The 24,650-nt window shown below is 45.6% G+C and overlaps 1 protein-coding gene across 17 annotated transcripts in view; it reads right to left on the bottom strand.

Annotated features, from left to right (window-relative positions):
* The window catches only part of flncb (filamin C, gamma b (actin binding protein 280)), a 93,534-nt gene that overhangs the window by 2,337 nt on the left and 66,547 nt on the right, over positions 1–24,650 (bottom strand). For 2 of the 17 annotated variants that reach the window (XM_071332777.1, XM_071332782.1), the window contains 28 exons: positions 24,423–24,540; positions 23,778–24,040; positions 21,634–22,231; positions 18,255–18,428; positions 16,913–17,075; positions 16,423–16,583; positions 15,198–15,365; positions 14,941–15,064; positions 14,517–14,673; positions 14,067–14,183; positions 13,167–13,356; positions 12,997–13,020; positions 12,598–12,845; positions 11,818–11,910; positions 11,248–11,347; positions 11,010–11,150; positions 10,774–10,902; positions 10,379–10,552; positions 10,025–10,186; positions 9,605–9,808; positions 8,226–8,378; positions 7,948–8,070; positions 7,418–7,693; positions 6,480–6,749; positions 2,444–2,581; positions 2,207–2,322; positions 562–694; positions 61–237 (listed from right to left, as the gene is read on the bottom strand). In XM_071332777.1, the coding sequence (XP_071188878.1) occupies positions 61–237; positions 562–694; positions 2,207–2,322; positions 2,444–2,581; positions 6,480–6,749; positions 7,418–7,693; positions 7,948–8,070; positions 8,226–8,378; positions 9,605–9,808; positions 10,025–10,186; positions 10,379–10,552; positions 10,774–10,902; positions 11,010–11,150; positions 11,248–11,347; positions 11,818–11,910; positions 12,598–12,845; positions 12,997–13,020; positions 13,167–13,356; positions 14,067–14,183; positions 14,517–14,673; positions 14,941–15,064; positions 15,198–15,365; positions 16,423–16,583; positions 16,913–17,075; positions 18,255–18,428; positions 21,634–22,231; positions 23,778–24,040; positions 24,423–24,540 (4,894 nt within the window). The remainder of the gene's footprint in view (positions 1–60; positions 238–561; positions 695–2,206; positions 2,323–2,443; positions 2,582–6,479; positions 6,750–7,417; positions 7,694–7,947; positions 8,071–8,225; positions 8,379–9,604; positions 9,809–10,024; positions 10,187–10,378; positions 10,553–10,773; positions 10,903–11,009; positions 11,151–11,247; positions 11,348–11,817; positions 11,911–12,597; positions 12,846–12,996; positions 13,021–13,166; positions 13,357–14,066; positions 14,184–14,516; positions 14,674–14,940; positions 15,065–15,197; positions 15,366–16,422; positions 16,584–16,912; positions 17,076–18,254; positions 18,429–21,633; positions 22,232–23,777; positions 24,041–24,422; positions 24,541–24,650) is intronic. The other 15 variants (XM_071332781.1, XM_071332787.1, XM_071332783.1 and 12 more) reach the window with 11 other exon arrangements.

The raw sequence follows: 24,650 nt of genomic DNA, 5'->3' as shown, positions 1-24,650 counted from the left end.
ACTGTATTTGTCTACATTATTGTATGTGTTTGTGTGTGTAGGACACAATGTTCCTCATACCTGTGGTTCCTCCTTCCAGCCCAGGTCCGAAGGCAGACACCATTCCCGGGTCCCCGACCTGTCCGATCTCTCCCACCCGGATCTTGAAGGGACTTCCGGGAATGTGGCTCCCGTTGAAACGCACTTCGATGGAGTGGACTCCGTTCTCCCTCGGGATAAACCGGATGGCGTGCTGGTCTGCAGGGGAACAGGAAGGGGACGGTAAAAATGGCCGACATGTTACAATATTCACAATTTACTTACTGAACCATTTATTTAGCAAGACATGCAATTGAGATGAACTTCTTTATAATGTAGGATGAGCACCTGGTGCTTTGGTTGTACAAGCCCTCTACTGTAAAATACTACTACTGCATGCACTGCTGGTTTTTGACTTGATGTATTTTCTTAATTATCAAAGGAATTGAATCAATCTGGTGGAAAAGGCAGTATCTTGGATATTTTCTGTACTGTATAGTTGTGAGTTGTTGTATTGTCAGTTTGTTCAGTGCTATGTCTTACCGCTGTCCAGCTCAGTAACGTAACACTCCTCTACAGCTCCGGATGGGGTGTGAACCTTAGCATCTATCAACCCCCTCGCCCCGTTCAACTGCACTGCGAACGACGCCTCCTGGCCCACCTTCAACCCCATCTCCTTCAATCGCAAAAGTTAAAGGTCAATGATCTAATAAGCCCCATGTGGTCAGACTGATGACAGGGTGTTGGGTAACACATTTCCTCTAAAGCAGAAGCAGCTAATAATAATAATTATCCAACCATCTCACCCCCCAACTTGAACACACACACACACACACACACACACACACACACACACACACACACATGGCCTGCATATAGATTTTAGAGTGGCCTGCCAAATCTATCCACTAATAAAACTATTCATAGCTAATCTAAATTCATTTACAACTCAGATATAGATGACGTTCCACCTCTGGTTTAAATCTAAGAAGAGGTTATGACAGGTGTGTCTATTCATATTGCAGAGAACTCTGCCCTCCGTATAATACCATTCCAGTCCTCGCTAATAATGACAGACATCAGAATAAGGTCTGAAATTGCCAAGAAACTGAATATCTTGTACAACGCTGTGTACTACTCACTTCACAGAACAGCGCAAACTGTCTCTAACCAGAATAGAAAGAGGAGTGGGAGGCCCCGGTGCACAACTGAGCAAGAGGACAAGTACATTAGAGTGTCTAGTTTGAGAAACAGACACCTCACAAGTTCTCCACTGGCAGCTTCATTAAATAGTACCCGCAAAACACCAGTCTCAACGTCAACAGTGAAGAGGCGACTCCGGGATGCTGGCATTCTAGGCAGAGTTGCAAAGAAAAAGCCATATCTCAGACTGGCCAATAAAAAGAAAAGATTAAGCTGGGCAAAAGAACACAGACACTGGACAGAGGAACTCGGCCTAGAAGGCCAGCATCCCGGAGTCGCCTCTTCACTGTTGACGTTGAGACTGGTGTTTTGAGGGTACAATTTAATGAAGGCGTCTGTTTCTCAAACGAGACATTCTAATGTACTTGTCCTCTTGCTCAGTTGTGCACCAGGGCCTCCCACTCCTCTTTCTATTCTGGTTAGAGCCAGTTCTGTTCTGTGAAGGAAATAGTACACAGCGTTGTACGAGATCTTCAGTTTCTTGGCATTTAATCGCATGGAATAGCCTTCATTTCTCAGAACAAGAATAGACTGACGAGTTTCAGAAGAAAGGTATTTGTTTCTGGCCATTTTGAGCCTGTAATCAAACCCACAAATGCTGATGCTCCAGATATTCATCTAGGCTAAAGAAGGCCAGTTTTATTGCTTCTTTAATCAGTACAACAGTTTTCAGCTGCGCTAACATAATTGCAAAAGGGTTTTCTAATGATTAATTAGCCTTTCAAATTATAAACTTGGATTAGCTAACACAACGTGCCATTGGAACACAGGAGTGATGGTTGCTGATAATAGGCCTCTGTACGCCTATGTAGATATTCCATTAAAAACCAGCCTTTTCCAGCTACAATCATTTACAACATTATCAATGTCTACACTGTATTTCTGATCAACTTGATGTTATTTTAATGCACAAAAAAATAGTTTTTTCTTTCAAAAAGGTAGTGTATATGTGTGTGTGTGGCTGTGTGTGTGTGTGTGTTCTAACCTGTAGGCTGGTGACTGTAAGGCGGCGTGAGTTATCAGACAGAGTGGCGATGGGGACTACAAAGGGACTGTCTGGGATGTGCTCATCATTAAACTTAATGGACACCTCATAGTCACCTGGAGAGAGAGAGCGAGATAGAAGGCACATAGTCAACCTTGTGATTTTAGGTATAGAATATGTCCAGTATGTTGTTGTGTACGTTAGATGAATTTAGTGTGTATAATATGTTGGTCTGACCTGGTTCCTGCACCACATAGGCCACCCCGCAGGATCCATCCTTCCTGTCTTCAAAGCTGATCTCTGCCTTACTGGGCCCCTCTACAGCGATGGACAGACCTCCTGCACCAGCCTCTCTGGTCCAGATACTAAACTCAGCTACAGAGGAACACATACAGTCAGTTATACAGTATATACACAAGGGAAAGAAGCATGGAAGTTAGGAACCAATATACATAGGCAGTTAGGAAAGCAAAGGCTAGCTTTTTCAAAAAGAAATTTGAATCCTGCAGCACAAACTCCAAAAAGTTATGGGGCACTGTAAAGTCCATAGAGAATAAGAGCACCTCCTCCCAGCTGCCCACTGCACTGAGGCTGGGATACACTGTCACCACCAATAAATCCATGATAATTGAGAATTTCAATAAGCATTTTTCTACGGATGGCAATGCTTTCCACCTGGCCACCCCTAACCTGGTCAACAGTCCTGCACCCCCCACAGCAACTTGCCCAAGCCTCCCCCATTTCTCCTTCACCCAAATCCAGATAGCTGATGTTCTGAAAGAGCTGCAAAATCTGGAACCCTACAAATCAGCAGGGCTAGACAATATGGACCCTCTTATCAGCCGAAATTGTGCAACTCCTATTACTAGCCTGTTCAACCTCTCTTTCGTATCATCTGAGATCCCTAAAGATTGGAAAGCTGCCGTGGTCATCCCCCTCTTCAAAGGGGGAGACACTCTAGACCCAAACTGCTACAGACCTATATCTATCCTACCCTGCCTTTCTAAGGTCTTCAAAAGCCAAGTTAACAAACAGATCACCGACCATTTCGAATCCCACCGTACCTTCTCTGCTATGCAATCTGGTTTCAGAGCTGGTCATGGGTCCACCTCAGCCACGCTCAAGGTCCTAAACGATATCATAACCTCCATCGATAAGAGACAATACTGTGCAGCTGTATTCATAGACCTGGCCAAGGCTTTAGACTCTGTCAATCATCACATTCATATTGGCAGACTCAACAGCCTTGGTCTCTCAAATGACTGCCTCGCCTGGTTCACCAACTACTTCTCAGACAGAGTTCAGTGAGTCAAATCGGAGGGTCTGTTGTCCGGACCTCTGGCAGTCTCTATGGGGGTGCCACAGGGTTCAATTCTCAGGCCGACTTTTTTCTCTGTACACATCATTGATGTCGCTCTTGCTGCTGGTGATTCTCTGATCCACCTCTACGCAGACGATACCATTCTGTATACTTCTGGCCCTTCTTTGGACACTGTGTTAACTTCTTTGGGACTGGGGGGCAGTATTGAGTAGCTTGGATAAAAAGGTGCCCAGAGTAAACTGCCTGCTACTCAGTCCTAAAAGCTAGAATATGCATAATATTAGTATATTTGGATGGAAAACACTCTGAAGTTTCTAAAACTGTTTGAATGATGTCTGTGAGTATAACAGAACTCATATGGCAGGCAAAAACCTGAGAAAAAATCCAACCAGGAAGTGGGAAATCTGAGTTTTGTAGTTTTTCATTGCCTGTCATTGCCTATCGAATATACAGTGTCTATGGGGTCATATTGCACTTCCGAAGTCTTCCACTAGATGTCAACAGTCTTTAGAACTTTGTTTGATGCTTCTACTGTGAAGGAGGGGGGAATGAGAGCTGTTTGAGTCAGGGGTCTGGCAGAGTGCCACGAGCTCAGTCTCGCGCACTCCCGTGAGAGTTAGCTGCGTTCTATTGCATTTCTACAGACAAAGGAATTCTCCAGTTGAAACATTATTGAAGATTTATGATAAAAACATCCTAAAGATTGATTCTATACTTCGTTTGACATGTTTCTACGAACTGTAATATGACTTTTCGTCTGAACTTTCGCCTGGACTTGCCCGCGCCTCCTGAGTTTGGATTTGTGTACTAAACGCGCAAACAAAAAGGAGGTGTTTGGACATAAATGATGGACATTATCGAACAAAACAAACATTTATTGTGGAACTGGGATTCCTGGGAGTGCATTCTGATGAAGATCATCAAAGGTAAGTGAATATTTATAATGCTATTTCTGACTTCTGTTAACTCCACAACATGGCGGGTATCTGTATGGCTTGTTTTTGTGTCTGAGTGCCGTACTCAGATTATTGCATGGTGTGCTTTTTCCGGAAAGTTTTTTAAAAATCTGACAGAGCGTTTGCATTAAGGAGAAGTTTTTCAATAATTCCATTCATAACAATTGTATCTTTTAGCAATGTTTATTTTGAGTATTTCTGTAAATTGATGTGGCTCTCTGCAAAATCACCGGATGTTTTGGAACTACTGAACATAACGCGCCAATGTAAACTCAGATTTTTGGATATAAATATGAACTTTATCGAACAAAACATACATGTATTGTGTAACATGAAGTCCTATGAGTGTCATCTGATGAAGATCATCAAAGGTTAGTGATTAATTTTATCTCTATTTCTGCTTTTTGTGACTCCTCTCTTTGGCTGGAAAAATGGCTGTGTTTTTCTGTGACTAGGTGCTGACCTAACATAATCGTTTGGTGTGCTTTTGTCGTAAAGCCTTTTTGAAATCGGACACTGGCTGGATTTACAACAAATGTATTCTTAAAATGGTGTAAAATACTTGTATGTTTGAGGAATTGTTATTATGGGATTTCTGTTGTTTTGAATTTGGCGCCCTACGATTTCACTGGCTTTTGGCGAGGTGGGACGCTACCGTCCCGAATATCCCAGAGAGGTTAACTAACCTCCAAACGAGCTTCAATGCCATACAACTTTCCTTCCGTGGCCTCCAACTGCTCTTAAATGCAAGTAAAACTAAATGCATGCTCTCCACCGATCGCTACCAGCACCTGCCCGCCCGTCCAGCATCACTACTCTGGACGTTTCTGACTTAGGTATTTGTAGATGTCCACATATTCTAGGTGTCTGGTTAAACTGTAAAATCTCCTTCCAGACTGACATTAAGCATCTCCAATCCAAAATTAAATCTAGAATCGGCTTCCTATTTCGCAACAAAGTATCCTTCACTCATGCTGCCAAACATACCCTCGTAAAACTGACTATCCTACCGATCCTTGACTTCGGCGATGTCATTTACAAAATAGCCTCCAATACTCAGCAAATTGGATGCAGTCTATCACAGTGCCATCCGTTTTGTCACCAAAGCCCCATATACTACCCACCACTGCGACCTGTATGCTCTCGTTAGCTGGCCCTCGCTTCATATTCGTCGCCAAATCCACTGGCTCCAGGTCATCTATAAGTCTATGCTAGGTAAAGCCACGCCTTATCTCAGCTCACTGGTCACCATAGCAGCACCCACCCGTAGCACGCGCTCCAGCAGGTATATTTCACTGGTCACCCCCAAAGCCAATTCCTCCTTCGGCCGCCTTTCCTTCCAGCTCTCTGCTGCCAATGACTGTAACGAATTGCAAATATCACTGAAGCTGGAGACTCATATCTCCCTCACTAACTTTAAGCACCAGCTGTCAGAGCAGCTCACAGATCACTGCACCTGTACATAGCCCATCTGTAAATAGCCCATCCAACTACCGCATCCCCATGCTGTTATTTTTTTTTCTCCTTTGCACCCCAGTATCTCTACTTGCACATTCATCTTCTGCACATCTATCACTCCAGTGTTTAATTGCTAAATTGTAATTATTTCGCCACTATGGCCTATTTATTGCCTTACCTCCCTTATCTTACCTCATTTGCACACACTGTATATAGACTTTTTTTCTATTGTGTTATTGACTGTATGTTTGTTTATTCCATGTGTAACTCCGTGTTGTTGTTTGTGTCGCACTGCTTTGCTTTATCTTGGCCAGGTCACAGTTGTAAATGAGAACTTGTTCTCAACTAGCCTACCTGGTTAAATAAAGGTGAAATAAAAAAATAAAAAAATATGGATAGTTTCCTTATCTTGATCAAAAGCCCAACATAGCCCTACATTTAGTGACTGACTGAAAAGGCAAGGCTCCCCTATTCAGAAGCTTCATACCAAGCCTTTCACTTTCTAAGAGAGCTCTACTGCCCCCCTCAGCCAACCTACCTGCCATTCCTGCCACTCCTCTATCCAGCCCCGTGCCCCCGGCCCGGACCTTGTGTGCCCCTCCCTCTCCCAGGGGCCCCACGGTGAACTGGAAGGGGCTCCCGGGGACGTGCTGGCCCCGGTACTTGACGTTGACCGTGTGGGGCCCCATCTCCTGGGGGATGAAACGGACACTGTAGGTGCTGTCCTCGCCGTCGATGATCTCTGCGTCCTCCGTCTTACCCCCCGGACTGGTCACCTGGGCCGTCATCTCCTGGGTCCCCTGGTCACCTGGATTGGTTGGAGGGAAAGAAAAAAAAGAAGGAAAGAGAGTAGGGGGAGAGAGAAATATATGGGAGAAGGAGGAAGAAAGAGAGAGAGGAGAAGGAGAGAAGGACACAAGGAGGAGAAGTACTTCAGACAAACTTCAAAATACTGTTCACTCTTCAAACACTCAGGTTGTCTGTAGGGGGAGTGGATAATCAGAGAGACTGTATGAGGTTAGTCAGACTGAGATGTGGATTCAGCGGTGTGTGGATCAGTCTCTGGCTCTGTGTGATGTCAGAGTAAGATGGCTGGGTCACAGAGGTGACAGCCATGAACTGCTCAGATTTTCCAGCTCTGCTCTCTCCTTTAAATGCCCTCCTATAAATTCCAATCTGGGACAATGGGAGAAACATGGATCGACTCCCCAACTCAACACACACAAAGGCACACACATTAATTAATATCCAGACATGTTAACACCTGATCTATAAAATGGACTATTTACATACATCATTGCATCATGCAATTTATTTATTTTTTTTATTCAACTTAATCAAGCAGTAGTTTGACATACATTTGTATTCTAGATGTATTTATTATTCTGGATTAAAACAAAAAAAACTAATTGGACACTCAACACAAAACACACACATTCCGAATCAATTAATCGGCATTAGACAGGCCTCACACACCCTCTTGTGTCACACACACACCCTCTTGAGGCTGTCTGGTAGTGGCTGGTATCCCACTGAAGCCTGTGAGACTCTGACTCCCCAGGAACTCTCCAAACACGTCCCTGAAGGGGTCTCCCCCGACCTGGGTACTCTCCTCCACACGCACTTCACGCTTGGTCTCCCCCGCCTGTGTCTTACTAATCTCTGTGCGCTCCGTGCGCGTGTACGTGTGACTGCTGCGCGTGAAAGTGCGCGTATGCCGTTCCTGGGCCGACACCATCTGAAACCAATTACCTACAGAGGGTGGAAGGAGGGAGGGAAGGAAGGAGGGAAGGAGGAAGAAAGAGCAAGAGATGAAAATAGAACTATGCAGTAGGAAGACCAAGCAAGGGGTCACAACAGTGTGTAGTAAAGGTATGTGAAAGCATGTGACTGCGCAAGGAGAGGAAGACAAGAGAAAAGGAGGGATGGTAGATAGAAAGGAGGAGAGCCAGTGGGCTTTTTGGAATCCCAATCCTTGACCACACACAGACCATAACGGTTCTCACCTGGTATTTTGAGGTTGAGGTCACAGGTGCTGCCCACAGTAGCAATGGATGGAGCATGTCTCTTCCTAGTGATGCTCTCCTTCACCCTGCCCTCACCACACACCTTCACCGTGAAAGGACTTCCTGTTGGATAGACCAATCACAGCCTGTCAGGAACCCAAATCAGACAAAAAAATGCAAGACCACCCATAGCAAGATAAGTCTGTTTAGATAGGAGTTGAATTGTATACAGGCATGTTGTAAGACACCCGAGGCCACCTGAGGCCCCCTGAACTCACCTGGGACATGCTGGTCGGCGAACTTGATGTTGATGATGTAATTTCCTGGTTCAGTAGGACAGTAGGTCACCTTACAGGTACCATCCTCCACATCCTCACAGTTAATATCCACCTTACTGGGACCCTCGATAGACAGACCCAGACCACCATAACCTGATAGAGAGAAAGGGAGAGAAGAGGGAGGGAGGGAGGGAGGGAAAGAGAGAGACATGAGAAGAGTAGAGAGAAGATGTCACAGTAGAAGATGAGTGTTGGTTACACCAGCCATATCCACATTGTAATGGAAAACTGTAATTTATGCAGCCATTTTGAGTATTATTAACAGTAAAATATGTGAAACATTTTACTGCAGCATACTGTAAATGATGGTCCATTGTGGGAACATTTTGTAGGCAGGGAAAGTATTGCTGTATTTTGAATAGTACACTGTAAAATCCATAACTTGTTTTTACGGTAACTTACTGGCAGCCTGTTACCTGTAAATTACTGTAAAAAAAGGTACAGTATATTATTGTAAATTCCAAAGAAACTTTTGAATAACAGTACATTATTGTAAAGAAAGCACTTACCGCAAAAATAAGTTAAGTGTACTGTAATTCTATCCCACAGAATACAGTATCATACTGGATTTTTGGAGTGCCAAAAAGCTTTTGACCACTAGTGGATGCACAGTATTGATTCTGGCTCATTAACATATTTGAGGCGTGCCTTGTTACAGTATAGGCTATATTTGTTGCACCCGTTATTGAAAATGCTGTACTAATTTAACTTGCATGTGGTATTAGTACCCCATCAATTTAAAAGGTATAGGGCACAGATTGGAAAGGCAGTAAGTCTTAAACCTTAAATGGTTGAGCATTTTGCCATGTCCTTTTGGTCTGTTTTGCCCTGTGGTCACTGCCAGTTTGGAAGTTTTTGTTAAGGCCTCTAGAAATGCAGGTGATATAAAACACCAAATATTAATTGATATGCTGTAAAGAAAAACACATTACCTACGTAGCAGCCAATCTCCTTACACCAATCACATGTAATTACAGTAAAATACTGTCAAATACAAACCCTAATCCCCTCAATGAATTTCATCCATCCATTTATTCATTACGATTACAGTAGCATTTACTTTTTTACAGTATAATACAGTCAATTCTACGGTATTGTACTGTGTGTCATTACACAGTAACAGTAACACATACAGTAACTTACTTGCCAATGAGCTGCCTGCAAGTTACTGACAAATTCATGGCAACCCTTTTACAGTGCATACACAGCAAAAACTATTAACTTAAAACTTCTGAACGTCTAAAGTTGAACATTATCTTAACCCTCTACTATGTTCAATAGTAACTTGTCACAATGAATACCAATGAAAACACCCTCACCTGCGTTCCTGGTGTCAACTATGAACTCAGCCACCTCAAAGATGTGTCCCTCCACCAGTCCCTGGCCAAACACCTTGACCTTGCTGGCGTCCCCGATCTCTGACTGGCCCACCATGATCTTGAAGGGGCTGTTGGTCACGTGCGTCCCGTTCTTCTTCACACTCACAACATGCTCCCCCACCTCCTTAGGAGTGAATGAGATACCTAGAGAGGAGGACGGATAAAGGAGAACGCAATCAGGTACATGGAATGACTATATCTGTGCCTCTTTATGGTTCAAACATACAGAAGTTTACCCTTGCTGCTATCATACCAGGTCTCTTTCGACACAAAAAAAGAGGTTTACGCAACTAACAGTTGTGTTACTGACTAAATAATAGATTCATAAACTTTGGGACCCAGGCCTGGTGAGTGGCTCACCGATGTGTCGATTGGGCAGTCTCTTGAGGAGGCAGGGTTCCTCGTTGCCCGACGGTGCTCTGATGCTCGCTGTCAGGCTGCTCAGGTCTGTCTCTGAGATCTTCAATGACACGTCTGTTGCCGTGCCGACGTTGAGCTGGGATGTCCTCATAGTGTCATCTCCTACAGGGGAGAGATGGACAGAAGAGAACAAGAATGAAGGCGAGAAAATGAAAAGCAAATAATGCATTTAATGAAAACAACCTTTGGCTTGCTCTAGCCTTGTTGCATATTACAATCTCTCTCTCTCTCTCACACACACACACACACACACACACACACACACACACACACACACACACACACACACACTACCTGTGATCTTTGCAGTGTAGGGGCTGCCGGCGATGTGTTTGTTGTCAAACTTGACGATGATGTTGTAGTCTCCTGGTACAGTGGGAAGGTAGGACACAGTACAGGTTCCATCCTTGTTGTCCTTACAGTTGATCTCTGCCTTAGAGGGACCCTCCACCGCCAGGGACAGGCCACCTAGACATGAGAGGAGAGAGAGAGAAAGACAGGAAGAGCAGAAGTGAGGAGAGATGGGGGGAATGTCGGGCGAGACAGAAGGGGTGAGAGAGGGATGGAGGAAAAACAGACCGGGGAAAGGGATTGAAGACTTTGAGAATTGTTGAATACCATTTTTAATACCATGATAGAATTTGACCATAGCTCAGTAGTGTATGGTATTATTTGGTTTAGTTCCTTACCTTCCCCTGCATCCTTGGTGACGATGGTGAAGGTGGCAGGTTTGTTGACCATGCCGTGACTCAGACCAGGACCATAAGCTGTCACATGACCACTGTTAATGGCATCTACATAGAACTGGAGGGGACTTCCTGTGATGGAACAGCATGAAACGACCAATTATAGATCTACTTCCTGTATTGAATTTGTGTGTGTGTGTTTGTTTATGAGTGTGTGTGTTTCTCTATGCAATATGTACCTGGGATGTGGTTTCCGTCATATTTGATGTCCATCTCGTGCAGGCCTTTCTCTGTAGGGGCGTACTTCACTGTGACTGTCCCATCCTTGTTGTCTGTGATGTTAGGACGGGCTGTCTTACCTGAGGGCATACGCACCTCACCTGGAAACACACACACACATACACAGGTAAATTATTATCATTCATAACACAGCAAACACCACACACACACAATTGTCAGACATCAGTTAAATCTCACCTGTGATCTCTCCCTTCTGAACGGTGAACGGAATGACCAGGTTGAAGGGGCGGAGCATAGGCTCCATGATATCCCCGGGGGTGACGGGCTCCTCTGTGGCCTATGAAAGGGAAATTATTCAATTAACATTGGCATTCTGGTCTATATCTCTGCTCAGGGACAGTACGAGGGGATGGAGGTGAAAGCACAGCCCAGACAAAGGCCCTGACTCTGGGCAGGCAGGACAGGCGAGAGTCCAGGCTTTGAAGGCCTGAGAGATAATCAAGATAAGCTGAAAGAAAAACAGTCAAAGCGATGCGAGAGCGTCTCACGCACACACAACAGACACATAGATGCTCAATGGCTATCGCCACAAAGGAGACAAGCAAAACAGAAATGAAGTGGACATGCAATGATTCTTTGCGAGCAGCATCTGAGGACAAGCAACAAAGGTTTTTGAGATGTGCATGGAAAGTAAAGTAGGAATCATGGTGTTGGGATATGAAGGAGGTGGGTAAGCTGAAGGAGAGGGTGGAGGTAAGTGCTGGCAGGGTGGGGTGGGGTGAGGGGAGGTTTGGGGTAGGTTTATACCCAGTGAGGGGGGTAGCCCTGGTAGGCCTGGTAGGGCTGTTGTAACTGGAGCTTGTCACACGGTTCCTCTATTATAGGGACGGTATCACTGGCCTGTTGGGGAGGGTAAGTCACACGTTTAGGAAAACTTCATAGAAATCGACGAATTACTCATCATATTTCTATGGGTAACTTACAAATCACCATGCGCACACAGTTATAGTAATCCTCCAAGGATTATCGTAGGCTCATGTAAGTGGCACACCATGCGCAACTCCTATGTTATAAGAGAACTATTTAATACATTTAAGCAATAAGGCCCGAGGAGGTGTGGTATGTGGCCATTATACCACGGCTAAGGGCTATTCTTACACACGACGCAACACGTAGTGTCTAGATACAGCCCTTAGCCGTGGTATATTGGCCATATATCACAAACCCCTGAGGTGTCTTATTGCTATTATAAACCGGTTACCAACGTAATTAGAGCGGTAAAACAAAAAACAAAAAAACCTGTGGTATACGGTATGATATACCATGGCTTTCAGCCAATCAGAATTCAGGGCTCAAACCACACAATTTGTAATTACTGTTATATGATATGAGTCAAACCTACTGTATGGGAACCAGCCTAGAGAGCACACAACATCGTGTCACATCATAATGTTACAGAAGACATTCAATGAATGAAACACATTTATGGCAACACTTTGACAAACAAACACCACTTTCCCAACAAATTCAGGTAAGGACTACAGTACCCATAATTCCATGGGTACTGTAGTACCAGAAAGTACTCACCACCACGTGGAAGGGGCTGTTTGGAATGTGTTCTCCTCCAAAGCGGATGGTGATGACGTATTTCCCGGGTTCCGGAGCCGTGTAGTAGATGTCAAACGTTCCGTCGGAATTCTCCACCACGTCCACGTCTAGCTCCGCCCCATCTGGCGTCGACACCTTACAGGTCACCTTTCCCTTCCCAGCAGCTTTTGCGTCCACGGTGATGACGGTCTCCTCGCCGATCTGGATGGTGGGTCCGAGGCCTGAACCTGTCGAGAATGATTGACATGTAAGGAGACCATACAAAACAACTGAAACTATCCCGTCATCACTAACATCAAGTCAATATAATCACATGCTGTACATATACTGATATGCATGCTAGTTCTCAGAAGAATTAGCATGTTTAGAAATGCTCACCCAATCCATGTCCTCCAATGGAAACTGTAAATAGAAAATAAAACCATAATTTATGGTGCCTCATGGGTAAAACCCACTCAAGCTACTTCATCAGAGCAATGATTATCCAGGCCTTCCTCCATAGAGATAGACAGTACAGATATACATTTACATATAGTCCTCTCACTGACCTGTGACCAGACACTTGCTGGCGTCTCCAGTGGGCAGGGCATGGATACGATAGGGTGAGTAGGGAATCTCGTCTCCTCCATACTTGATGGTGATGGTGTAGCGCCCTGCCATGTCTGGTACATAGGACACTGTGTACGTCCCATCTCTGTTGTCACGGATATTGGCCTTTTTCGGCTTGCCTTCTGGGTCCTACAGGTATAGGGATATGGTATGAGTGTGTGCGTGCGTGCACTCATGTAAACTGTACATGTTCTATGTATGTCATCTTTTCAACATGATGCAACACTAATCTGTGCACAATGCAACAATGGGAGTGATTATCTTTGAGAAGTGATGGTGCTATGTTTAGGGAAGCGCCATTTTCTACAGTTAGTGGGATAAAGAAAACCACATTAGCCAATTAGCCAAACCCAATGGAGGTCAGTCCACACAGACTGGGGAGGAGGGACATTAAGGGGATGGAGAATGTCTTTCATGTGTACTACTGCTTAGGAGAAACGTTCACTTTCAAACATCCAAGAGATCCCTGTTCCTCCCTGTACTGATGTGTACTGTCCCAACTCATCACAGCACCACAATTGTTTCAGTGAAGCTTCAGCCAGGGAGTCAAGTGAATCCTTTGTTAATGCATTGTTTTAACTTTGGTCTAAAATCCCTTTTTATCTGGTTTACAATCCCTTCCCTCCTCTCTCACAGTAAGAAGAGAAGAGAGTGAAAGGAGACAGAGATTACAAAATAATCCTCCCAGGGTCCTCAGCAAGTACAAAAAAGACAAGGGACAAAGGAACGAGGGGACTAGGGCAGAAGGGGACGAAAAGGGAACAAGAGGGCGAGGGGAGACGGCAGACAGCGTGAGGGGTGAAAGAGAAGAGGCCAGAAAAAGGAAGAGCAGGCCTTACAGAGCCTTTCTTAAGAATACTGAAGGGTATGGTCCCCTTGACTATATGCTTCTCCCATACCCTCCTGCCCCAGTCCTCCACAAACACTGAGGCCTCGCGCCTGGACCCATCCGGACCCTGCAGACAAGTCAACAGGCAGACACATCACAGCCACAACCCAACCACATCCCAGATCAGGGAGGGGGAGAGAGAAAGGAATGGGTAGAATGGGTGGAGGGGCTGACTTGACATGTTTTTTGTTTGTTTTTAAACACACAATAAGAAAATAAGGTAGAAATGTCCAAATTGGTAATAAGTATGAACCATAACAGCAAGCTTGAAGAGATGTTTATCATCTTAAGGTTAAAGAAAAAGAAGTTGAAGTTTTAAATAGGGAGGACAATGGCTGAGCTCACAGTGTATGAGAGTTTCCTGTCTAGAGAGGAAGTGACAGAGGAAGAGGTGACTCACCAGTATCTGCACAGTGAGTAGGCCTTCGCCAGCATCGCGGGCATCGATGGTGAACTCCACGGGCAGGCTGGCAGGCACACCCTGGGCATTCAAACCTGGCCCACTGGCACGCACCTTACTGGCATCATGAGCAGGCAATGTCTTGATCTTATACGGACTGCAGAGAGAAAAAAAAACATAATTTGAAAGAAAGGAGTGTCACGACTGAACGATTTATGAAAGATCAAGCAAGAGATAAGATTTCAGTCTCTCAAGGATTGAAATGTTTCAGTTCAACTGAATTCCCACATCAAGACAGGAAAAGAGGATCGAGAGAGAATGACAGAGGGATGAAAACATTGTGTAGTCAGTACAAAGATTTGATGGAAACATCAAAGATGTTTCTCTCTGATCACAGTTTGGTTCCTCCTCCTGCTGTTCTGACCTGCGAGGGACCTCCTGGTCAGCGTACTTCACACACACGGTGTACGGGCCGTCCTTGGCCGGGGTGTAGGTCGCTGTGTGTGTTCCGTCTCCATTATCTGTGATGTTCACTGGCTCAGCCACTCCTGAGGCGGGAAGTAATTAAATATTGATCACAGTCTGAAACCTTAAAACTTCACAGCCAACGAAAGCTATTTGGTTTGTGCGGAGGGAGGGGGGTGTCTGTGTGTGTGTCTCTCTCTTTCTCTCTCCTCTTACCAGTAGGTCCGTACAGCACCACCCCCAGAGGGGCGAGGCCAGCCTTGCTGGTGTCCACAGTGAAGGTCTGAGGAACATGGGCTCTGACTCCACTACCCAGCCCTGGGCCTGAACACCTCACCTTACTTGGGTCCACCAGCTCTCTCACTGGCACACGGAAAGGACTCCCTGCAACACAGACACACAGACAGAATGGAATTGCGCACGTATAGGTATACAGGTCAAGTGTACATTGATGAGTATTCATTTGTTTATGTACCTCTTTGAAAGCCCTGACAAAGCAAAACATTCTCATTACATACTTGTAGCATGTGTTAAACAGGCCCTGTATTGACAAGATATTCGAGTGACCGCTCGGAAATACATGTCCTCAAAGATGGAAAGCAGGCATGGGAAGATGAGATCAGATGGGACCATTCTAGCCAATGAGAGGGTGTATGTATGTATGTCCTTGAACCGACTATTTTAAAATTGCACACAGAAGAAGTTATAAGGGTAATTTAGTTGCTAAAGGCAGCCTCCAGTAGCCCGGCCGGCCTTCAACTTGAGTTACTCAATGGGGGGGGGGGAGCACTGAGTTAGCATGCAACGTCCCTTTCTGGAGTAGCTCAAACTGCTCATGTTATGTCTCCATGAGACGTCATCTTAACGGACTTCATTTGACTTCCAAACACTATTGAGTCTTCACATAGGAATGAATGGTGTCACGTGATCAATGGTTTTGTCCATTCATATATACAGTCATTGGGAAGCCCTCAATGGCAATGTCCATGCTAAAACTGGTTATATCCATGAGTCCTCTATCTCTATGACATGCACAACTCCGATAAACATATTTTTTTTCAAAGATGCCAAAATGCCACGTGCATCCACATATCAGTGCATATAAGCTAGCCATTACGAAACTTCTATTCGATCAAATAACCCTCACCTAACAAATTAGCGATTAAACTCTCTCATTGACCTCCATACAAAAGTTCCTCTCTTCGTTGGCTTATTTTCATGGACAGATTTTGGGCAGAGTAAACATCTTGCTTCACTTCATCCTCTCTGACCAAGCAAAATATTCTCATTCCATACTTATAGCATGTGGTATATACAGGTCTAGTGTACATCGATACACGTACCTTTTTGAAAGCCGAGACCATTCAAAACATCTTCCATAACACTAACAAAACTCTTTATCAACCAATCAAGAATAGTTTAAATTCTTTCCACAAAGTACCTGGGATGGGCAAGCCTCCGAAGGTAATGTTGACGTCATAGTCACCCGGGGTGAAGGGGATGTATTCCACACTGCAGCTGCCATCTTTATTGTCCTTACAGGACATCTTAGCCTCTGATGGACCCTCGATGGCCAGGCCCAGACCCCCTGTACCAGCACCCCTAGAGGGGGAGGGAGGGACGGAGAGAGGGGGACAGAAAGAGAGAGGGATGGTGAAGAGGGAGGAGAGAAGAATGTTTTACCTAAATGCTGAATTGAAACAAACCAGTATCTCATAACTGAGGAAAAAAAATTGCCACACCATTTAACCTTTCTCACCCTACTTACACCCCATTTCAACCATCTAATTCATCATCTAAGTCATCCCAGTTTGTGTCCCGTGTGTACCCCCTGAACAGAGTGACAAAGGGATGCAGTGGTGCTCTCTGATGGAAGCCTTATGTTCCACATGGTAAGGATGATGATTATATAAATAAGTTAGTGTGTGCACCTGGTTTCCACAGTGAAGCGGTTGGGTTTGTCGACCAGGCCCTCCTCCAGACCAGGACCGTAGGCTCTGACACGGCTGGGGTCACAACCCTCCGTTACCGGGACACGGAACGGACTGTTAGGCACCGCCACATCATCATACAGCACCTCAATCAGGTGTATCCCTGAACACACACACACACAGGGAGAGAACACACAGTAAGACAGTACACACACACACACACACACACAAAAGCACATTTGACTACTTTCTTTTGAAAGCAGTGTGACCTCCAAAGAACCCAATCTCAACAGTGAATCACTGTGGCCATCGCTAGAGGAATACTGATTAGATTACTAAGCTGCTACAATAAACTGTATGTGTGTGTGACCTTCATTATGAAAAGTCCATGTCAAAGAGGCTGCCACAAGGTTGCGTATTTCTGTCCCCCAATCCAGCGGGCTGAGGCCTGGACGTAACAGACATCCCCTATTAGTGGAAAACCATCTGCCTTCCCCCTATAGCCAGTCACCGGCTACTAATACCTCTCTCCCCCTCCCCTTCTCATCCTCGCTCTCCTCCCTCTCTCTCCCCTCCCTCTCTCTCTCTCCCCTCTCTCTCTCTCCCCTCTCTCTCTCTCCCCTCTCTACCTTATCCTCCCTCTTTCTGTTCTGTGTGTCTCTCTGATCTTCGCTCTCCCTTTTCCAAGTAATCTCAAAGTGTGTGCTCTCTTTGCCCCTTGTGTCCTCAACAACCTGGGCCTATATATACACACACATCAACCCCCTCCCACTTCTCAATAACTCACAAATATTCACAAATGATATCACAGTATGAGTGCTGATCTACGATCAGATCCCCCCCAAACTGATCCTATATCAGTGCTCCTACTCATAGCCACTCCGTGAATATGGGCCAAGGGGCCTACACTGGGAGAAATCCCACTGCTTCCTGGCAGGCTAGAGTATGTTAAAGTCATGAAGGGCAGAACAGCTGAGCTCGGCTCTTTTCCCCATGGCTAAAGGGGAGGGAAAACAGTTAGTTTTATGAAAGCCACAGGGTTTATTTTGGGGGAATTACGACGTGCTGGAAAAACATTAATAAAACAAGGTGAGCACCAAGGCTACCCAGACTCCCTCACTTCAGGCCTCAGAGGGGCTATAAGCGAATCAGACGGGTGTAATGAGGCAGCTCTGGGCTCATTCAGGTACAATAACATCCAAGGCAATCTAATGACTTTCCTATGAGTTTTGATGTTATGTATGGTAGATAATACATTGTGCCTAATATTCTGCTTCATCATAATGTCCTCGAGATAGAATGTACATCACATTATTGGTGCAGTTGCATGACTCAGCCTTACCATCCTCATAGGCAGTGTATTCCACTCTGTAGGTGCCTTCTCCCTTGTCAGTGATGTAGGCGTCTGTGTTGGCGCCTGAAGGGTTGACGATGCGGGCCTTGACATGGCTGCTCCCGGTCTTGCTCTTGGCACGGGCATCCACGATGAAATGGGTGGTCACCTCCCTCAGGACCCCTGTGGACAACACAGATGCAGTAGGTATGTGGAGCTTGGTTGATTTGTCTGTCTCTCACAGGTGATGTGTCTGTCTGTCTGTACTTCTGTCTTTGTCCCTTGTTCTCTGATCCACAGGAGGTTGGTGGCACCTTCATTTGGGAGAACGGACTTGTGATAATGACTGGAGCGGAATCAGTGGAATGGTATCATATACATCAAACACATGGTTTCCATGGTTTCCGGGTGTTTGATGCCATTCCATTTGCGCCATTCTGGCCATTATTATGAACCGTCCTCCCCTCAGCAGCCTCCTGCACTCTGATCGCAAATTCTTTTTCTCTATGTGATAGACACACATTTCTATTTCTCCCCCTGCCTATCTCTAACTTTTCCCTAGGGATCTAAGGTGAGACTAATTCGACAGCAGGTCTGTCTGAGTTAACATAAACCTCCATTGACAGCCGCACGTCTGCGTCTGCAGTACCAATTCCACTGGCTTTAAAAGCCCAGCCAATCACTGCCAATCAGGAACACATCCAGCCAATCACAAAGCAATTACAACCCCTCACTGTCAGACATGGCCAATCAGGATCGTCCAAGTCTAATCAAACCAAGACGCAGGCCAGTAATGTCAGTCAAGCTGTGGTCAGGTCGCTACGGCTAATTGTCAGTTTATTTTCCTTCCTCTACAGACAGAAAGAGATAGGGGAGGGAGAATAGGATTGGGAGAGAAAGGACAGAGAGAGAGAAAGAAGGAAAGAGAGAGAGAGAGAGAGAGAGAGAGAGAGGGTGAGGGAGGGAGGGAGGGAGGGAGGGAGGGAGGGAGGGAGGGAGGGAGGGAGGGAAATGATCAAATACACAGACCACAAATTTAGCACTGCCACACTCTATTAAGCAGGTTTTGAGTGTAGGCTATTCCCCTGACATCTGGAACCAAGGACTGAAAATGGAGACAAATTTGATCCAGTCAATTACCGTGGCAACAGAAACCTGGCAAAAAAATACTCTGCGCCATCACGAACAGCATGAGCAAAAATCTAATTTCATTCTTACCAAATTATCGAACTTCAGACAACATTTATACCCTAATTGATAAACATGTGAATCAAAACAAAACATTTCTCCTCCTTTGTGGATTTCCAAAAAGCCTTTGATTCAATTTGGCATGAAGGCATTTTTCTCAAATGAATAGAAAGTGGTGTGGGTAGAAAAACATACTGTATGATGTCATCACATCAATGTGTAGAAATAACAAATGTGCAGTCAAAATTGGAAATAAACATACACATTTATTTTCCCAAGGACTCAGAGTGAAACAGGGGAACAACCGGAGCTCAAGTCTATTTAATATATACATTACTGAATTGGCAAAAACACTAGAACAATCAACAGCCCCAGGTCTCACTCAGAAATAAAATGCCTCCTGTATGCAGATGACATGGTGCTGCTGTCCCCCACAAAAGAGGTTACAGGTTACAGCAACAACTAGATCATCTGCAACCGTTCTGTCAGATTTTATATGTTCCAGAAAAGATCCAGATGTCAGGGAAACCGATATCAATTTTTACTGGGCTCCACTGATCTAGAACACAAACACCTACACATCATTTGGGACCAAAAATCTGCTCCACAGGAAACTTCAACCTGGCTGTGAAACTTAAAGACAAAGCAAGGTGGGCTTTCTATGCAATTAAAATATCTCTCAGATTAGACATACCAATTAGGATCTGGCTCAAAATATTCAAATCAACAAAAGAGCCAATTGCACTATACGGCAGTGAAGTGTGGGGTCCGCTTATAAAACAAGAATTGGACAAACACCAAATTGAAAGACTTCATGAGGAATTCTCTGAGAGCATCCTAAGAGTACAGAGAACAATTCTGAACAGCGCATGCAGAGCAGAATTAGGCCAATTCCCTCTTCTGATTAATATCCAAAAAAGAGCCACCAAATTGTATAATAATTTCAAAACAAGTGACCCCCACTCCTACCACTACAAAGCCCTCAACTGCCAAGAGGTGACCATAGAGAAGAGTCCCCTCAGCCAGGTGGTCCTGAGGCTCAATTCACTAACCGCTACCAACCCAACAAATCCTCAGGACAGCACTCAGAAAATCTGGCCCAACCACATTATCACAAAGGAAAAATAAAAATATATCACCTACTGGAAAACCCCCACAAAAAATCTAAGTAAACTTCAATGCTAGTAAGTTGCTAAACAGATTTCGATATATTTTATACCTAAAGGCGTCATAAAATTCCAAATAAATAGCTAAATGATCCATGACATGACCATCGTAAAACAATTCCATATGTCAGCTTAGAACCCGCCCCCCAACGGCTTAGACTCTAAAGAATTCATTACAAACAGTCTAGTATATTGCTGTCCTTGACCATCGTCGCTATATGTTTACTTTGACAATGTAAGTGTTTACTTTCCCATGTCAATAAAGTATACTGAATTTAATTGAGAGAGAGAGAGAGAGAGAGAGAGAGAGAGAGAGAGAGAGAGAGAGAGAGAGAGAGAGAGAGAGAGAGAGAGAGAGAGAGAGAGAGAGAGAGAGAGAGAGAGAGAGTAAGCACTGGACAAGCAAGGGGAGGGATAAAGGCAGGAAAGACTGCTTTTGTGCTTTGAAGCACAATGGAATGCAATGACAGAGGGATAGAGAAGAGATGGAAGTCTCTTGGCCAGAGCTCTTGGTTCATTTTGCTTTACTGTGACATTCACCCTGTGTTTGATGTAATGGCTGGCCTGAACTCAGTCAAGAGTTAGACTTGCAGTCTATTCTCTATATAGAGCACTTCTTTTGCACCATATAGGGAACAGGGTGCCATTTTTGGATACAGGCAGAGTCTTTTGAACAGCAGGGATGTGGTAGCCTCTGATTTAAGCTACAACCTTTATATGACAGTTACTTATACTGTATTTGGCACCGCAATTACTCCTTTTATCTCTGGAAATATCTCTTCTATGTACTGTTAAGGAAGTAGGCTACAGACTGCGTCTTTTATGAACTATAGACTGTCTTTTTTAGTCCTAAACCTTGATGGAATCACACAGAAGCTATTCAATGAAAATCCTGTTTGAATTCTGTGTCAAATAAGTGCAATGAGGCCTAAATTCTGATTCAGTGAAAAACAATCAAAGTGAAAAGCCTATTGTCCGTCATCGTCGTCGCCATGACGATGATGACGATTATCTACATTTGTGAATGTTCTTACCTCTGGGTTCCACTCCTGGTCCGTACACCTTCACCCCGCTGGTATCCACGGCTGGGTCCACCTGCACACGGGCGGGGAACTTGGGCACGGCGTGCCCCCCGTATTTAATGGTGATAGTATACATGCCATGGAACTGTGGGATGTATGTGATAGAATAGGTCCCATCACTGTTGTTCTGAACACGCACCTCCGCCTTCGACCCCGAATCGGAAATAATCTCAATGGTCAGCTCGGCGTCCCCAGCCTTGGCGCAGTCCACTACGAACGACCCTGCCTCGTTGACCTTCCCTCTCTCCAGGCCTGGCCCACTGGCCGTGACCTTACTGGGGTCAAACACGGACTGTACCGTGGCCTTGAAGGGGGAGCCGGGGATGTGCTGCTCGGCAAACAGGATGTTGATGGCGTATTCGCCGGGCTCTGTGGGCAGGTAGGAGACAGAGCAGGACCCGTCGCCGTTGTCCTGGCACTCGATCTTGGCCTCGCATGGCCCCTCCACGGTCAGGCCCAGCCCGCCGGTGCCCGCACCCTTGGTATCAATGGCGAAAGGGGCCGGCTTGCCCACCATGCCCCCCTGGAGGCCTGGGCCATAGGCATGCACCTGAGAGACAGCAGGGGGGAGGAACCATTAGACTAACAGCTCAGAGGGGGTGATTAGATCGAAATGGGTGCTCTATGTTACAAATAAAATTGGAATTTCAGTAATAGAGCCATCAGAAGTGAAGAAGTTACAGGAGTCTCATCTGACGAATGGTTGAAAGATGACTGCATCTGACCAACATGAAAAATGCATATGTCTATGACCACAATAACTATTTCAGTTCTTTCTCTGCATGACCGGCGTATTCTAAACCCTCCCAGTAATGCTTTCCGAGAGTGATGGCGCAGTCCAGTGACTGACATACAGCTCATCCTGTTTGGCGGTGGGGAGGGGGAGGGGGGATGACGTATTGGGGAACATCTGGTGAAGGGGGTCAGGTGTGTTATGGTCCAACGCCCCAGTCCCACATGGGACAGCAGTGACCTCACCGCCTGACTCATCTAACTGCGACTAAAGGTAAACACTCACTCACACACATACTATCTCTCGCTGTCTCTTTCACACACACACACACACACACACACACACACACACACACACACACACACACACACACACACACACACACACACACACACACACACACACACACACACACACACACACACACACACACACACACACACACCTCCTGGCGTTGGTTAATGATTGGTACACTCTGGATGAGTCTTGGACAAAGCAAACAGCCCCCAGGTGATCAGAGTGATGAATATGTTTCATTATCACTGTATTACACTTCTACTGCTCCTGGACCTGTCTGTCTGACTCTGGGGGATCAGGGGACCAGGGGAGAGTCAGGGGGGAAATAGTACAGTATGGAGAAACTGTGCCAAGGGAAGACGTTACTATACTAAAGACTAACTGGGAAAGAGGATGGATGGGACAAGAACAGAGGGATAGAGAGGGAGATGGGGAGTGGGGCAAAGAGAGAGAAAGGGAGATGAAAAAAGGGACAGAGAGAGGGGGGAGGAGATACTCACTACTAAGTTGGGACACACTGGGTTTGAGTTAGACCCTCACAGACAGTTGTTAAATGGAAACTGAATACAATGATGTGTGTCATCAGACAGGAAGCCTCCTTAAGTCATGTACTAATGGAAGTTCCTCCCTATAGCTCTCCACGGGACCACCAGGACTGCGACCCTACAGGCCCTAAAGAGACAGTACATGCAGACTGGACCAAGGCCAGGTCTTCCTTACCGTCTAACCCCATGCAGACCGGACCCATCGCTCTATAGAGCAGCATAGAGAGTTGTGAAATGTCTGAACATTCCTTCCAGCATAGCTCAAAGTGTAAAAACCCACTAGCTTTATCCATTTAATCTTTTGATGACGTAATCCCAGCTGCACTATGTATTCTACAGTGCTTACTGTACAGTACACAGGTTGTGTGTGTGTGTGTGTGTGTGTGTGTGTGTGTGTGTGTGTGTGTGTGTGTGTGTGTGTGTGTGTGTGTGTGTGTGTGTGTGTGTGTGTGTGTGTGTGTGTGTGTGTGTGTGTGTGTGTGTGTGTGTGTGTGTGTGTGTTCGTCTCAGGTGTATCCTACCTTTGAGGGGTCAGGGGGCATCACCCCCTCCACAGTGAAGGGGCTCCCAGGCACAGGGTTCCCATCATAGCTGATGTCCACTTTGTAGGGGCCCTCCTCAGGGGGAATGTACTTCACAGTGTGCACTTCGTTGGCCGTGTCAGACTCCAGCTTGCAGGGGATTGGCCGACGAGAGGGCGAGGTGATCTTCACATCCAACTTGCCCTGGCCACCGACGCCGTGCGTGCTCACTGTGAACTCCTGATCCTTCCCAACGTCGACCTCTGTAGGTCACACACACACACACAGGGTATCAGGCCGGGCTATAGCATACATTCCTGTTTGGCACCAAAGTGAAAACAATAGATTTTAGTTAACAGACTGAAATGATTAGATACCTAGGTGATCAAATACTATACTGTCCTTGGTGCATCGGCCAAATAATTCCTTGGCAGTATTGAATATCACGAGGGCCAGTTGATTATATATAACCTCTTAAAGGAAGTAACTGTTAGAAGAAGGCCAACATATTTTCTGTGGCTGTGTGTTCTGGGGAAGACAAATGTGTTGGAGGACAGGAGGTCAAACTCTTCCAGGTGATGAACGGTAGTTTATTTCCTGGTCAGTTTCTTAGTAAAAGGAGAGCACGTGTGGGGGGGTACTCACTGTTGTTCAACCCCTGAACTTTGACCTTGTTGATGTCAAGGGGCGGCGCCACAGTGATGTTGAAGGGGCTCTTAGGAATGGGGTCACCGCCGTGGCAGATTGAGATAGACATGTTACCCTGAGAGATGGAGAGAGAGGGGGGAGAGACAGAGAGGTGGAGAGAGGGAGAAAGGGGGAAAAGAGAGAGCGAGAGAGATATGAGAGCAGGAGAGAGAGAGGGAGATATGG

The sequence above is a fragment of the Salvelinus alpinus genome, chromosome 11, assembly GCF_045679555.1.
Source record: "Salvelinus alpinus chromosome 11, SLU_Salpinus.1, whole genome shotgun sequence".
NCBI classification, from domain to species: domain Eukaryota; kingdom Metazoa; phylum Chordata; class Actinopteri; order Salmoniformes; family Salmonidae; genus Salvelinus; species Salvelinus alpinus.
Note: the sequence above shows the minus strand (reverse complement) of the source record. Positions and strands in the feature narration are given on the sequence as shown.